The sequence below is a fragment of the Pristis pectinata genome, chromosome 38 (assembly GCF_009764475.1).
Source record: "Pristis pectinata isolate sPriPec2 chromosome 38, sPriPec2.1.pri, whole genome shotgun sequence".
In the NCBI taxonomy this organism is placed as follows: Eukaryota; Metazoa; Chordata; class Chondrichthyes; order Rhinopristiformes; family Pristidae; genus Pristis; species Pristis pectinata.
The window spans coordinates 2,646,931-2,663,518 of NC_067441.1; the positions used below are offsets into that span (position 1 = coordinate 2,646,931).

General features: G+C 49.0%; 2 protein-coding genes across 5 annotated transcripts in view; both read right to left on the bottom strand.

Annotated features, from left to right (window-relative positions):
• Window positions 1-16,588, bottom strand: part of LOC127587036 (phosphofurin acidic cluster sorting protein 1-like) — a 100,447-nt gene that overhangs the window by 59,398 nt on the left and 24,461 nt on the right. Inside the window, 15 exon segments of the mRNA XM_052045180.1 lie at window positions 2,372-3,583; window positions 4,810-4,932; window positions 5,892-6,109; window positions 6,224-6,371; window positions 8,097-8,139; window positions 8,492-8,534; window positions 8,647-8,749; window positions 9,446-9,556; window positions 12,058-12,212; window positions 12,956-12,985; window positions 12,987-13,032; window positions 13,035-13,065; window positions 13,381-13,488; window positions 13,609-13,735; window positions 14,077-14,192. Coding sequence (XP_051901140.1) covers window positions 3,465-3,583; window positions 4,810-4,932; window positions 5,892-6,109; window positions 6,224-6,371; window positions 8,097-8,139; window positions 8,492-8,534; window positions 8,647-8,749; window positions 9,446-9,556; window positions 12,058-12,212; window positions 12,956-12,985; window positions 12,987-13,032; window positions 13,035-13,065; window positions 13,381-13,488; window positions 13,609-13,735; window positions 14,077-14,192 — 1,521 coding nt within the window. The 3' untranslated portion in view covers window positions 2,372-3,464.
• sf3b2 (splicing factor 3b, subunit 2) overlaps window positions 1-16,588 on the bottom strand; it is a 113,587-nt gene that overhangs the window by 10,560 nt on the left and 86,439 nt on the right. The window lies entirely within an intron of this gene.

Here is a 16,588-nt window from a genome sequence, read left to right on the forward strand (position 1 = left end):
ATTAATTGGTTTTTTTTTGGGTGCCGCATTTCTCGGTTTTCAACCGGTGATGGACTTTGGCAATGCCAGCCAGTCTATTAATGTGCGGAACACGGCTCTCAATTTGCGCACAGTAAGATCCCACAAACAGATCATTAACATAGGGTAGGTTGGGCCAAGGGGCCTCTTCCCACCATAGACCGTGGTTTCGTTTTCGTCGACGTTAGGTCTCTGAAACTTAGCACCTTTGTCACTTCATTGCTCCCTATTAAGGCATGAGGAGGCCATTCAGCCCCACTAAGCTTTATTGGCTCCCCACAGAACAATCCCATCTCCTCCCTCTTAATTCCCTCTAACCTATTCTCCCTCACATGACAATCAACTCTTCTCTCCCCCGCCTCGCCCACTACTATGTCTCTGGACCACAAAGCTGCTCCTCCAACAGTGCAGTAGCTCTTGGCAATGTTCCACCTGATTTTGCAGCAGTCCCTCCTCACCTCACCTCCCACAACGTGGCACTCCCTTGGCTTCACCGCTATGACTGTGTAGTGCTCCCCAGCACTGCCCCATCATCACCACTTGGGAGCACAGCATAGCCATAGCGATAAACTGAGGCTTCACCTAGCCTTTGACAAGTGGCATTCCGTTACGACTGACCCCTTCAACACAGCAGCACTCCCTCAGTAAACTCCCCATTAACACTTAATCCCCAGGAGCTTTTGCCCCATTCATCCAGCCAATCCAAAGGGCTCTTGGCCCATTTAATGAACCAATCCCATTCAAATGACCAGTCACAGGGCTCCTACTCTGTTAAATCACCAAATTCCTGGGTACACAGCTTTCTAACTCGTGCATATATCTACTCCACATGGTAACCTGGAAAATCTCAGAGCAGGGGTTGAATGTTTGCAATGAATCCAGCAAACAAGATGATACTCCACTGCCCAGAATCAGGAATCTTGTATCCCTGAGATGGCCCTCTCTATCCTGCCACAATCCTGGAAAAAGAAGAGAGTGACACAGCAGTCTTTCATATTAGCAGGATTTTATTTGGATAGAAAAAAATTGTAATACTTTAATATATTGAAGCAAAAGACACAGAACGGAGACCCTCACCGAAGGAACACATCACACACACTCTCTCCGAACACATAACAGGCCTGCTGTTAATAGCTCAACGGAGGCAAGGACAGAGGAAGCACAAAAAAATTACACAGAGACAATTGTACACTGTCCCCAAGGAATCAAAGGGAGAATGGAAGCACGTTTAATAGAAATTTACAAAATGGAAGTCAATAAATACTTGAGGAAAAAGCATCAAGACTGCAGGGACTGAGGCTTATTGAAGAGCTCTTTAAAACAGCTGGCACAGACACGATGGGTTGAAAGGTGTTCTGCACTGGAATGTGCTTTGAAGCCATGACCATCTTCTTCCTTTGATGCCTGACTGATGTGAGAGTTTACTGGTCCTCAGGATGGCCTGAGCCTAGAGGATTCCCATGTAATTCTGGTTGCAATGTGGGAAGGAAGACTAAACAGAGGACCCCCCACCTCCACCCCTAAGATCCTTCCGCACCTCTGCATCCTTCCTCACCATCTCTCAGAGGTGCCAATTCTCATCAGGGGTACGGATTGCAGAGGTTTGCAATCAAGGGGTCATTTCAACATCATGGAGACAATCAAGTCTGGTTGTTCAACTGTAGGAAGCCTCGTGGCTGAACCAGAATCCACTCTCCCGCTCTCACGGTCATACATAATGGATGGCGACAGTAGATACTGCCCTGCTGAACTCCTCCAAGTAAAAGTAAAGCGCACCACCATTTGTTAATGTGCTCGTGCATTCAACTGCTCTCCACTCTTTGAACCAACTTTTATACATAAGTTTTTAAAAAAATTAATTCCAAAATGCAGATATTCATACACAGTCCACTAGGATCAAAGGGGGCGCAGTGATTTCTGATCACTGGGCAGTCAACAGAGGCAGGAACCCTGGTTGGTTTACCTTACCCACAGCTGCAACTGGCTATTTTGCCCAGGCCAAGGATGGACCCAGGCCTTCCCTCATTGCAGACTAGTTACCTGCTGTGTTTTGGGCAGCTCCTCCTTGATCTAATGGCAGTGCCTGGCACTTCCCCTTTTCTACATCTGTCAGGATCTGACATGTGGCTTATGCCACCCACAGTACACAAACGTTCAAAACAACGAGGACAAAATTCACTATTTACAACATGAAGCAGAACATTACCAGGAACACAAGACTTTGGGCACAACAGGAAGCAGAGGAGAAGGGCTTCATCTGACAGGACAGGATCTGCTCTCCCTTCTCCTCAGTATTTGTTTCTTTATCCCCTGTACTGCTGCCGTTATTCTCTGAACACACACACACACACACAGCTTATTTTACATTATATTATTGAACACTCCTGGACAGTTTCAGCATGGGTCAGCTCCAGAATAAAGCTCCCTCTACTATCCCATTACACACTCCCAGGGCAGCCACAGTGTGGGTTAAACCACAAGTAAAGCTCCCTCCACACTGTACTGTAACATAGTCCCATGGCAGGGACACAACAGATTAGATACACAGTAACCCCCCCTCTTTACTCAGTCCCATTAAACACTTTCAGGAAGATACAAATTAGGAGTAGGGTATGTCAAACAGCACCTCAAACCTGCTCCTCCATTTAAAAAGATCGCAGCTGATCTGACTGACACTCAACTCCACATTCCCATTTACCCACAAAAACCTTTCACCCCCTTACTGAGTTAGGTACAGAATAAAGCTCCCTCTACACTGTCCCGTCACACAATCCCCAGACAGGGTTAGCACATCTTAGACACAGAACAAAGCTCCCTCCACACAGCCCTGACATGCAGTGCTGAGGTAGGGACAGCCCAGGTTGGACACAGTAAAGCTCCCTCTGTACCGTCCTGCCACACACACCCTAGGCAGGGCAAGCAATGGGGTAGATACAGAGTAAAGGTCCCTCTAAAGTGTTCCACTTCTGAGAGTGAATGATCCTCCTCAGCACTGAAGAAACTGGGTCTGGTGGTGGAGAGGGGAAGGGTGGGTGAGGAGGGGTGGACCCTTGATCTGTTGCATCTGGAGCTAAGATGCCTTTTGTAGCATTCTGTCAACAAAAGAGAGAGAAAGGAAAGGGAGTGATTCCTGCTTCACAGATACATTTGGATGGCGTCCACAGTTTAGGGAGTGGGAAGATGGGCAAAACAGATGGGGTGGCCACAGACACGGAGGGGGTGACCACAGACACGGAGGGGGTGACCACAGACAGACTGGGACTGACACAGACACACTACGAGAATAAAAGCTGCTCTCTACACAGCTCGCCAGCTACGACATTCATTTCAGAAACCAGGCGGCTTAGCATTGGTTTGAATTTCCAGTCGGAAGTGTTCTCCTGGCAGCTGAGAGTTTGCAGAGCAGACGTCCCGAGCACTCGTGCAGCCGTTCTCTCTGCAATGAGCTAGCAGCCGGGCTTGCTGTAGGAGAAGAGTCCGATGGGGAAGTGCTTCACGTGAGTTGGCCACTGAGCTGCCAGCTGGAAAAACTTAACGTCATTCCAATCCAGCCCATCGATGGAGACTGCAAGACAGAAAGCACCATTCACTACTTTCCTCCCTCTCTCAGCTCTCCTCCCCCACCACCCCTCTCTGCCTTACAGTTGATTGGATGCAAATTTAAAATTGAACTGCACGAGGAGATATCAGGCAACACGAGCAAAAGATTCATCAAAGAGGAAAGGTGGGGGGTGGGGTGGAGGTGGAAGGGCTTAAGGAGGGAATTCTAGAGCTCGCAAGCCTGACATGGTTATCACTGGAAAGGGGCAGGAATCCTGAGATGATCAAGAATGCAGATGGATGTAGGGCTGGGGGGTGGGGATGGGGAATTGAACCTGAGGGGGAGGATTTCCAAATCAAGCCATTGTTTAACTGGCAGCCAGTGCAGGTCAACAAGCACAAGAGGAACAGCAGAACTCCGATAATCTGCTATCCAATTATTTGGAAATCCCAATGGTTTGGCATCTGGCTCACTAGGTGCTGACTCCCACACTCCTTTTCACTCACCAGGGTCCCTGTTCCTACACTCCCTTGAAACAACGGGGCCCCCCTTCCCACGCTGCTTCTAAACTGACCAGGGCTCTAATTTCCGTGCCCCCCACCTTGAAACTCGCTGGGTCCTGGGCTACCGTACATTCTTTAAATTCACCAGGACCCCTTTTCCTGCATTCCCTTTTAACTTACTGGCTTCAGCAAAAAAAATGTATCATTATACGATGTAATATAGGGTAATGCAGCACGGAAATAGGTCCTTCGGCCCAACTTGTCCCTGCCGACCAAGATGCCTATCTAAGCTAGTACCATTTGACTGTGTTGGGCCCATATCCCTCTAAACCTTACCTATCCATTTTAAAAAAGTGTGTTAGAAGTACTTCGGAGTATTAACATCCAGCAGTACAGAAAGCTTGCAGGTCCTGTACCATTAAAGTCCTGAGTGTGCCAGAGTATCTGAGTCTTATTTAACTGGTTTATTGGGACATGGGGCAGTTTAATTTTGAGTGAACGAATCGGAGGAGGATGGGAGTCCAGCAGGTCTACGGTGTTCCAGTAAGGCGGTTGGCCTGCAGAAGCATCACACTGGGGTGGAGGGGTTGTCTGCCCGCATCACACTCTTGGAACTCAGGTGATGCTTTTGAAAACTAGACGGTGACATCCTAACCAGATCTGATTCACAGTGCTTGCTTCCTGCAACATTATCAGTATGGGTAGCCACTGGGAGCCAAGTGAATCCACCCCCTGATGCTGCCTGACCTTTCAACATGCTCTGTTGCTGCTGTTTTGCTGAGCAGATCAGGCGACTGATGCCTTCGATGACCTGACTCTTCGAGTCCAACTCTTTATCCTTTGGTCTCTTGCTCAAAAATATCGTTGGCACTGCAAACAAAGCAATGTTAAACACACTCTGCTTTCCCGAGTCAATCAGCCACCTCTCCATCACTCCTCCCCTTATGCCTTACGCCGAGGTTGCAGTTTAAGCAAGCACCAACCATCCTCAACTTAAGGGGGCGACACAGTGGTGCAGCTGGTAGAGACGCCACCTCACAGCTCCAGCAACCTGGGTTCAATTCTGGCCTCTGGTGCTGTGAGTGGAGTTTGCACTGTAACTGTGTAGGTTTCCCCTGGGTGCTTCCCTCCCACATCCCAGACATGTGGGTTGGTAGGTTGATTCGTTGCTATAAGTTGTCCCTTGTGTAGGTGGCTGGTAGAATCTGAAGTGGGGTTGATGAGAATATGGGTTACAGGGAAAATTAGTGGGGAAATGGGATTGCGCTCTGAGCTAGCATGGATTCATTGGGCCAAATAGCCTCCTTCTATGTCCTATTTAAATCAAGAGGACATCCATCATTGGATCAGTGTCATACAGCAAAGAAAAAGACCCTTCAGCCCACCATGTCCATGCCAACCACCAAGTACCAATCAACACTAAACCCATTTGCCAGTGCTTTGCCATCTATGTCTTGGTGATTCAAATGCTCCTCAAGATATTTCATAAATGTTGCACGAGTTTCTGTCTCCACCACTCTCTCAGACAGTGGGTTCCTGATTCCAACCACCAGAAGTTCTTCCTCAGATCCTCTTCTCAATCGAGGATGATTGTATCCTCAGTTACGGTCCATCCAGCAGTATCTATGGCTGATGTTACCCTCCCCAGAGTCCCCGTAGGCCACTCTCACTGGGGACCTAGTTGGGATCAGCTTACGCACATTAGGGCTGGAGCACAAGGTTCAGGGGAATGAGGTCAGACAGATACCTTAACCCAGGAGTCAGAGGTCCCATTGGGCCTATTCCCATCTGCCTCACTGCCCACCCTACCCCTTCAATCTTGCTCTCACCTTTCTTGTTCTTTTCTTTGGTGACCACAGTCATGGACATGGTAACAGAGGGTGTGAGCTCCCCGCCATTCGGCAGCCGGCTGACCTGAACCGAGCGGAAGGCGCTCTTCAATGTGTTCTTAGCATTAGCGTCCCGCTTCTCTCCTTCCTTCCGCCGCTCCACTGACTGCGAGAGCCAGTAGTCCACCTGCAGACCCATGGCTTCCCCGCCGCCCGGGCTGCAAGAGCAACACCAATGTCATCACCCGGGCAGGGCCTTGTACCCACCACCTCCCATTCCCCAAATCAACTCCCAGGGAGCACGGAACCCAGCCCACTCCATCCACACTCACCTCGTTGAGGAGAGGACACCACTCATGGATGGGGAGGAGGGGGGTGTGGACAGAGCCTCTTTGACATGTGCAGAGCTTGTACTGTGGGGAGGGGACGTGGAGGGGACAAAGCTCACAGGTGTCATCGTGTCCTCTGGCTCGGCTGCTGCTGCAAGAGAAAGAGAGAAAATGAGTCACAGAAACATGACCTCCCAGCCTCAACACACCATAGAGCCGTACAACACAGAAACAGGCCCTTCAGCCCAACTCGTCTATACCGACCAAGGTGCCTACCTGAGCAAGTCCCATTTGCCTGTGTTTGGCCCATATCCTTCCTAATCTTTGCTATCCATGTACATGTCCAAATGTCTTCTAAACATGGTAATTGTACCCACCTCTACCACTTTCTCTGACACCTTGTTTCATATAACCTCTGTGTGAAAAACCTGCCCCTCAAATCCCCTTTAAATCTTTCCTCTCTCACCTTAAACCTATGTCCTCTAGTTTTAGACTCCACTACCCTGGGAAGAAGACTGTGAGTATCTACTTTATCCATGCCCCTCATAATTTTATAAACCTCAATAAATCAGCCTCTTATGCTCCAGGGAAAATAGTCCCAGCCTATCCAGTCTCTCCTTATAACTCAGGCCCTCCAGTCCTGGTAACATCCTCATGAATCTTTTCTGCACCCTCTCTAGTTTAATCACATCCTCCCTGTAGTGTGGTGACCGGAACTGTACCATAATCGACCTCCATTGTTCATCAGCCCTGAATCACCAGCAGATTTCAGTCAGACTTGAGTGGTCGGTGGACAAAAACTTACAATTTCGCGGAGAAGTGAAAAAAATCCTGTAAATTATTGGATCAATAACCCAGAGACCTATACCAAAAATCCAGAGACCAGAGTTCAAATCTCACCATGGCAGATGTGAAATTTAAATTTCATCTGGAACTTTTAAAAGATATTAGTCATTAATAACGACAACCACAAAACTACCTAACTGCTATATAAATAACAAGGTCCTATACAAGCTTGAGGAAAAACACCTTATCTTCTGCCTGGGGACATTGCAGCTTTCCAGACTCAATGTTGAATTCTCCGACTTTAGGTAACTCACTCTTTCTGTCTGTATCAGAAGTAGCCATTTCTGCATGCCATTGATCTGTGATTATGGCTCAGTTTTTTCTATCAGCACAGTCTGACCTGCTGCAAATGTCCCACAGCCCTGCTATTAGCAGCACATAGCACAGACAAAGCAGCAGAATCTAACTGCCACAGTAACTCATTTGGTCTCACCCACTGAAATTCCCTCACCCAAAGAAATTCCCTTTGTTCTGCCCATTCCTCTCTCACCTCTGCAACTGAAAACCTTTTCCTCGCTTTCCCAGTTCTGATGAAGGGTCTCAGGCCTGAAACGTTAACTCTATTTCTGAGTTTTCTATTTTTATTTCCAATTTCCAGCATCTGCAGTTTTTCATTCCCTGTTATAAAAGCCCATATGGTTCTTCAGGAGAGCAAATCTGCTGTCCTTACCTAGTCTGGCCAATAGGTGACTCCAAGCTTAGCAACGTTATTGACTTTTAAATGCTCTTTGAAATGGCCCAGCAAGCCACTGAGATCAAGGGCTGTGAGGAATGGGTATCAAATGGTGGTCTTGCCAGCAACACACTGATCTCAAAAAAATTGATTAAATCAAAAAGTGACATCTTGCCCACATACACCCTCGCTCAACAACAATGATCAATCGCTGAGGGATGGTGGGGTTGGTAAGAGAGATAGAAAAACATAAGGATAGTGGGCAAGGCACTGGGACTGGAGGAGACACAGGAAGAGAGACAGGAGCACGGAGACAGTGGGAGGTTCAGATATTGGCAGACCCAAAGATATCGGTACCTGAAGTGGAGGGGCATGGTTCGATGATCCCAACTTTCACAACCTGTGGAATAAATGATACTTTAAATTAAGGTTGTTTCGTATTCTAGGTCAAGTTTTAATCCCCAATCACATACAAAAGTAGGGTGTGTGTGTGTGTGTGTGTGTGCGCGTGCGTGCGTGTGTGTGTGTGTGCCCACACAAGAGAGTGCACATGAATTTGTGTGTGAGAGAGAGAGCGGGAGTGCGAGGGAGAGATACACAAACACGCACAGTGCATGTGCTTGAGAGAGGGAAGCAATGCATGAGAGAGGGAGATGGGGCATGTAAGAGAGAGAGCACATGTGCATGAGAGAGAGGTTGCTGGGGAGAGAGTGCAAGTTTGTAAAGCACAGGTCAAGAGATGAGGTACTCACGCCAATAAATGGAATAAACTTCTGATAGGAATCATCTTCGTGGCTGCAAAGAGAAAGAGGCAGCTTGTTAGAGGACAGACTGAATAATAAGGAGCTGTGGCAACCAATGTTCAACTCACCGATCCTTTGGATACATGACCCGTGTGTCTTGTTACCTTTTATGCTTGCAGGTCAACATGGCCTCGGCAATCGGGAGCTGGTGAGTCACCTGTGCACCAGATATGTACTGCATAATCCGCCCAACCACATCCAATGGATCTAGAGGATGTTATAACAGACAGGAAACCATCAGCAGGATTAGACAAGTCAGCATGGATTTACGAAAGAGAAATCATGTCTCATAAACCTACTCGTTTTTTTTTTGAAGATGCAACTTGTAGAATAGATAAGGGAGAACCACTGGGTGTGGTGCATTTGGATTTTCAAAAAGCTGATGAAGTCCCACATAAGAGGCTTCAATGGAAAATTAAAGCTGGTGGGATCGGGGGTTCATAGACAGGCATAGACTGAAAATTGGTTGACAAGACAGGAGGTAGAGGTGGTAGGAGGTTTCTAAAAGGGGACCACAGGGATCAGTGCTTGGGCCCCAGCTATTCACAATATATATATCAACCAGTTGGACGATTGAAGTGAAAGTCTGCCCACAACACAAAAATGGGTGGGGTATAAGCTGAGAGGAAGTTGCAAAGAGGCTTCGATTTTGACAAATGTATTGCAAATGCAACATAATGTGGATAAATGTAAATTTACTCACTTCAGAGAGAGAGAGCGTGAGAGAAAGAGAGTGAGAGAATTATTTAAGTGGTGACATGTACAAAGGGACTCGAGTGTCCTTGTACAGTAGTCGTTGCAAGCAAGCATTTGAGAAGCAAATGGTACGCTGGCTTTAGTTGCACTAAGTTTTGAGTCACAGAATCACACAGCTAGGAAACAGGCCCTTCTGCCCTATCCTACCTATACTGGGTTGCTCCAATTTGCTGAACAGCTCACTCCACGCAGAGTCCAGGAAGAGGGTGTTGTACTTGCTGTCCAGGGATGCCATGTATTTGGCAACAGGGTGAAGCCCTGGAAGGGAAAGGAAAAGGGTGGCAGTGTTAGGAAGGCTCCACATTCAATACACCACTTGTCCACTGCATCCCCATGTAAATCATGTTACTCTCTAATGTTACCTAATGTTCAATTAAATTCCTACGTCACAGAATAGAAAGAAAGTAAGGGTGTTTTTTAAATTTTTAAAAAATTTTATTTACAGCGTGGTAACAGGCCCTTCTGGCCCAACGAGTTCGCGCTGCCCATTTTAAACCCAAATTAACCTACCCGTACGTCTTTTGGAATGTGGGAGGAAGCCCATGCAGACACGGGAGAACAAACTTTCTCTTCAATTGCAGAGTGATGTGCTCGAAGAACACAGCCAAGATACTTGCAAACTCTGCAAATTACCCTCCATGGAATCAATGCCTGGGTTCTGCTCTGCAACCTGAGCAAGCCCAATGCCAATATGATGTGTCACCCTAGAACGTTCACCTCCTCAATAAATGATGCACCCTGAAACACTCCATGGGCATTCCCATGGGATACACAGGGACCCCCATCACTTTCTGGATGTGTTCTCTACAGGGGGCTGAGGGGAAGTCATTATTCCCGCTTACTGCCCACGACCTGCACACTGTGACAAAGTGAGACAACCCAAGATCGAAACCACTGAAGAGGTATGTGCAGGATAATGATCCCTTGACAATGGGTGTCCATGGAGGGAGTCAGAAGGGGGAGGTGTTAGACGAGGAGAGGGAAAGGGAGGTCAGTTCCTGAGGGGGTGGTGGAGGCAGAGGTCTCACAAAGTTTATCTGGACAAGCCCTTGAATCGCCAAGGCGGAGAAGGCTGTGGATGGGATTAGTGTAGATAGGCCGACATGGACATGGTGGGCCGAAGGGCCTGTTTCTGTGTTGTACAACTCTGTGGCCATCTTAGGGTAAAAGCAAATCAGACTCTGGGTACCCTGCAGCAAGTGACTCACTCCCTATCCCTCAAGGCCCTTCCACCACCTACAAAGCACAGACCAGGAGTATGATGAAGTACTCTCCACTTGCCTGGATGAGTGTACCTCCAGGGCATCCCACCCAGCACCCTGAACAATCATTCCCTCCATCATGGTAACCTGCAAATGGTATTCCAGCTGCACCTGCTAAAACAACGACCTCTACAAGCAAGGACACCTATATATCTGCAGGTTCCCCCTCAAGTCACATCATACTGACTTGAAAATATTTCGTCGTCCCTTCCATCACTGGGTCTGAATCCTGGTACTCCGTCCCCAACAGTATTTCACTACTCAGATAGCAGCAGTCCAATACAAAGACTTGCCACCAGCTACTCAAGCAAAATCTCACTGGTTGCATCACGGCCTGGTATGGAAACTCAGGAACACGAGGCTACAGAGAGTGGTGGGACTCAGCTGGTTCCATCACAGGTACAGCTCTCCCCACCATCAAGGGACATCTACAAGAGGCGAGGCCTCAGGAAGGTGACATCCATCATCAGAGACCCCCACCACCCAGGCCATGTCTTCTTCTCGATGCTACCATCAGGCAGGAGGTACAGTAGCCTGAAGACCCACACCTCACGATTCAACAACAGCCCCACTGCCATCAGGTTCTTGAACCCACCTGAAAAACCCTAACACTACCTCGGACTATATTTTGCACCAGTGTCATTATGTTTAGAGAAACAAAGGACTGCAGATGCTGGAATCTAGATGAAAAACACAATGATGCTGGAGGAACTCAGCAGGCCAGGCAGCATCCATGGAGAAAAGCAGGCGGTCAACGTTTCAGGTCAGGACCCTTCTTCAGGACTGAATATGGGAAAAGGCAAAACCCGATATACAGGAGGGAAAAGCAGAGCAGTGACAGGTGGACAAAAGAGGGAGGTGGGGTGAACACAAGGTGGTGATAGGTAGATGCAGGTAAGAGATAGTGATGGGCAGGTACAGGGGAGGAGGGGAGAGCAGATCCACCGGGGGATGGGTCAAAGGTAAGGAGAGAGGGAAAGAAATGGCTAGGAAAGGGAAGAAGAGAAGAAGCACGGGGGGGGAGGGGAGTTGTGTGGAAGGGGAGGTGGTGATTACCTAATGTGGGAGAATTCAATATTCATGCTGTTAAGGTTCCAAGGTGGAAAATGAGGTGCTGTTCCTCCAGCTTGCATTTGGAATTCTCCTGGCAGTGGAGGAGGCCGAGGACTGACATATCAGTGATGGTGTGGGAGGGGGAGTTGAAGTGACCAGCAATGGGGAGATGCAGGTCGCGGTTACAGATGTTATGTTTATTTTGCACAGGAAAGTTGTGTATAATTCATGCTAATTTAAGTTTACGTTAACTTATGTTTGTCATGTACCGTGCTGCTGCTGCAGAAAGCTGATTTTCATGGCATTTATACCCTGTGTATGTATGCCTCTGACAACAATGAACTTGAACTCAAGGCGGGGATAGAGACGGGCAATAAATGCTGGTCTGGCCAACGACACCCACACGAGTGGCCGGGCCCTCACCGTCAAGAGGACGGCACTCACCCAGTGGGATGACGAGGATCCGCAGGTAGTTGAGCCAGTCCGAGGTTTTGTTGGCGAGCTGCTCCACGAAGAAGCGCAAGATGGCAGCGAGGTAACTCTGCCCCCCGATGGCGGCCACCTTTACCGGCCGTGGCATCTGGGCGTTACAGTTACAGCTGGTGGGAGGGAATGTGGACATAGGGTCAGCAGAGCAAGGTAACGGCGTGGGGACCAAACCTTCAGCCCTCCACCCCAAACCAAACCCTAAAAATAATCCAAGGGATCTTATATGTTCACAGGCCTGCATTTTAAGGTCTTGCCCAAAAGACAGCTTCCCCAATGGTGCAAAGCACCCTCAGTGTTGCTCCTTCGGCAGTGCAGAGCTCCCTCAGTGCTGCCTATTTGTCAATGCAAAGCTCCCTCAGTGCTGCCCCTCCGATAGGGTGGAGCTCCCCCAATGCTGCCCCTTTGACAGTACAAAGCTCCCTCAATGCTGCCCCTTTGAAGGTACAAAACTCCCTCAATGCTGTCCCTTTGACAGTACAAAACTCCCTCAATGCTGCCCCTTTGACAGTACAAAGCTCCCTCAAGTGCTGCCCCTTTGACAGTACAAAGCTCCCTCAGTTTTGTCCCTTTGGCAAGGTAAAGCTCCCTCTGTGGTCCCTTCAACAGGGTGGAGCTCCCTCAGACAGTGCAGCCCTCCTTCAGCACTGCTGACAAGTCAGGTCTCTAGATGACTTGTCCAGTAGCACAAAAATTGAACTATCATTTCACAACCTGGAGCACTGCACAGGAATTTTTGGCCTGGGTTATGGGGCTTCTTTTCCCTGGTCTGAGACTTGAACCCACGATCTCACGACCTGTTACAGAGGGACAGGCAGATCACACAGTAAGTAACGTTAGCAGAAAATACACTCACTAGCGCTGTATCCTGGTGAGGAGGCAAGAGGGAGGTCTGAACCTCTATCATGGAGCACGTGCAGACGATAGCTTTCTTCTGTTCTGTTCAAGGAGGAGCTCTGAAACGTACTGTGGAGGGGGAAGGTGAGAGAGGGTTATCGCATGCAAGAGAGAGAGAGAGAAGGTGAATGAGCAGGGGATTGGCAGTAGGTGGGGTTGGGAGGGGGGCGGGGGTAGAGAAGGGAGGGAGGGAGAAAATGGGAGGGAGCGAGGGAGGGAGAAAATGGGAGGGAGCAAGGGAGAGAGAGAAATTGGGAGGGAGGGAGGAATAGGGAGGGAGGGAGGGATTGGGACAGTTCCACCATAACCAGTATCCCAGGTTATGGTGGAACTGACATGAATAAAAGAGAGAAACACTTCCACAAAGGTGAAGAAGGTGCGTACCTGCCCCTGCCAGTCCACGGTGCTCACCATGATGACTGTCTCCGGCACGCTGCTTTCAGATGCTGACAGGATTTGGTTCAGCTGATCGTAAACCACTTTACGAGGGACCTGGCGAAGGAACAGTTCAGCACATCAGGAAGGAGAGAGTCCGACAGAAGATGGGGTACACGTCAGGAGTGAGGAAACCCAACACAATCCGAGATTGACGAAAACTGCCTGCTCCCTCACCTGGATGCTGAGTTCTGGTGATCTCTCGCTGTCGGAGCTGTTCGCCCTCTCGTTCTGTGCCCGCGATACCTGCCGATCCTTCAGTGGAGTCCTCCTGTGCTTTGGAGTGTGGGAAGCTTCGGCTTTACTGAAAACACACGTCACAGTGACACGTCAACAACTTCCCAGTGAGGGTCAGTGCGTGTGTGTGTGTGGGACCCGTCCCCCAGTGAGTGCGTGCATGAGAGAAAGAGAGAGAGAGAGAGTGACCCTTCCCCCAGTTAGGGTCAGGTGTGTGTGTGTGTGTGTGTGTGTGTGTGTGTGTGTGTGTGTGTGTGTGAGAGAGAGAGAGAGAGAGAGAGAGAGAGAGAGAGACCCGTTCCCCCAGTAAGGGCCAGTGTGTGTGGGGTGTCCACCCTGCCGTGAGGCTCCAGATGAGTGGGGTCCATCCCCCAGTTATGTGGCAGTGCACATGGAGTGACCAATCACCTGGGTGAAGCAAGGATCTGAGTCTCTGATTTGCTGCTTTTTGTCAGTGGCTTGGATTTATCGAGATTTGACCCAGTAGGATTGAGCTCCCCAAACGTCTCCTGGTCCGTCAACTCCTGTGGGAACAATTCAACAGGGAGTTGAAATGTACTCATCCCAATGACTCCTTGCTGGAAAACCCAACACAAGCACACAGAGAGGTGAGGGAGACAGGCCCCTGAGGCAGAGAGAGATGTTCAAACGATCTACTGAGTGTCAGAGACTCTCACCCACGTGTCCATTGCAATGTAGGGCCAAGAATATACAAGGGTGCACAGACTCAGGCTGAGAGCAGGCCCCAAGATGATAGCCTTGCTCAAGCATCATCCCCGAAGCTTGAGTGCAAGGGGAAGAGCCATTGGGATGCTCACCAGTGGTGGGGCTGTTACATCTACCTGCTCCTTACATGCTTCTGGTACTGGGTATTATTGAACAAAGACCTGCAGCCAGAAGTCAAAGGGAACAGACTTCCACTCTCAAACCCAAAGGACCGAAGTTGGCAGACCATCATGGACAACAGACAGAACTGGTCTCAGGACCACCTGAAAAAGCTCTCCTCCTGAAATGTTCACTGCTTCTCCCTCCACAGATGCTGCCTGACCTGCTGAGTGTTTCCAGCAGTTATTTTTTATTTCAGATTTCCAGCAACTGTGTTCTGCTCCCACGTTATCCTTCCCCTTCTTTCCTGATCTTGCACATCACTTCTATTTACAACTTCTCCAGACAGATCAGCTGTAATTAACAACCTTCTCTTGTCACAACACAAGCAGACAGGGTGGTAAGGAACTTGCCTTCGTCAGTTGCAGTGTTGAGTGTCAAAGTCGGGAAATGCATTTGTATAAAACTTTGGTTAGGCCACATTTGGAGAATTGCGTACAGTTCTGATCACCCCATTACAGGTTGTGGGGGCTTTGGAGAGGGTGCAGAATAGGTTCACCAGGATGCTGCCTGGATTAGAGAGTATTAGTTATAAGGAGAGGTTGGACAAACTTAGATTGTTTTCTCTACAGTGTCAGAGGCTGAGGGGCATATAAAACTATGAGAGGTCTAGGTAAGATAGAGCGAGTCTTTTTCCCAGGGTAGAAATGCAAAGTACGAGAGGGCATAGCTTTAACGTCAGAGGGGGAAGGGTTAAAGCTGATGGGCAAGGCAAGTTTTGTTTTTACGCACAGAAAGTGGTAGGTGCCTGGAACTCACTGCCAGGGAAAGCGATGGAAGCAGATCTTTGAGGCTCATTAGCATTTAGACAGGCACTTGAACAGGCAGGGATTGGACAGATATGGTATGGGCAGGTGAATGGGATTAGTTAAAATTGGCACCATGGTTGGCACAGACATTCTCCGCATTCTTAACCAGCTCCACCACTGCCATTTAGTCTCTCTCGGTCTCCACCCTATTAAAGGCACTCCCTTTGTTCTCTCCACCACTCCCCCTTCACTGCAACTTTAAACATGACTAGTTTCCTTCATTTCCCCAGTTCTGATGAAAGGTCATCGTCCCAGAATATTATCTCTGTTTCTCCCTCCACAGATGCGCAATGGTGCAGCTGGCATTGGTTCTGCCTCACAGCTCCAGTGACCCGGATTCGATCCCGACCCCCGGTGCTGTCCGTGTGGAGTCTGCACGTTCTCCCTGCGACAGCAAGGGTTTCCTCCCACACCGCAAAGGCGTGCGGGTTGATAGGATAAACGGCTGTAACTTGCTCCTGGCGTGCAGGTCAGGTGAGTGGTGGAATTGGGGGTGAGTGGTTGGGAATGTGGGCAGAATAAAAATGGGATCGGTATAAATGGGTGGTTGAGGTCAGCACAGACTCGTGGGCTGAAGGGCCTGTGCGACTCTGTGACCAGCTGAAAGTTTCCAACATGCACACTTTGTATTTTATAACCAGTCAAGCAAAGAGGCAGGGTGGATTGTTGTGACACTGGGGAAGGTACAAGGCATTGTAAGACTTGGATGATTATTTTTCCTGAACTATTAAAACCACAAATTCCTACTTTTATGCTGTCATTCGCCAGATCAGGACATCCCACATCACTTAATACTAGCAAAGTAATTTTGCTTTGAACTGTCATTGCTGTAATATAGAAAACAACACAAGTGAGTTGTGGATAAGAACTCACTATTAGCTTTGAGACAACAATCAAATTAATTGCTTCAAGCAATGTTAACTTGGAGATGAATATAGCCTATCACACTGAGATAAACTCCCTGCACTTATTGACCATTGGAATTTATAACTGCATCTGAGCGGCAGAAAGATTGCAACCCTGAGAGTGCGGCACTACCTCCTCACCACCCCCTCCTGCAGCGTGGCGCTCCCTCCTCACCGCCCCTCCACAGTGCAGCACTCCCTCCTCACCACCCACTCCTGCAGCGCGGCGCTCCCTCCTCACCGCCCCTCCTGCACCACGGCGCTCCCTCCTTGCCACCCCCGCCCACAGCACGGCACTCCCTCCTCACCGCCCCATCCCGC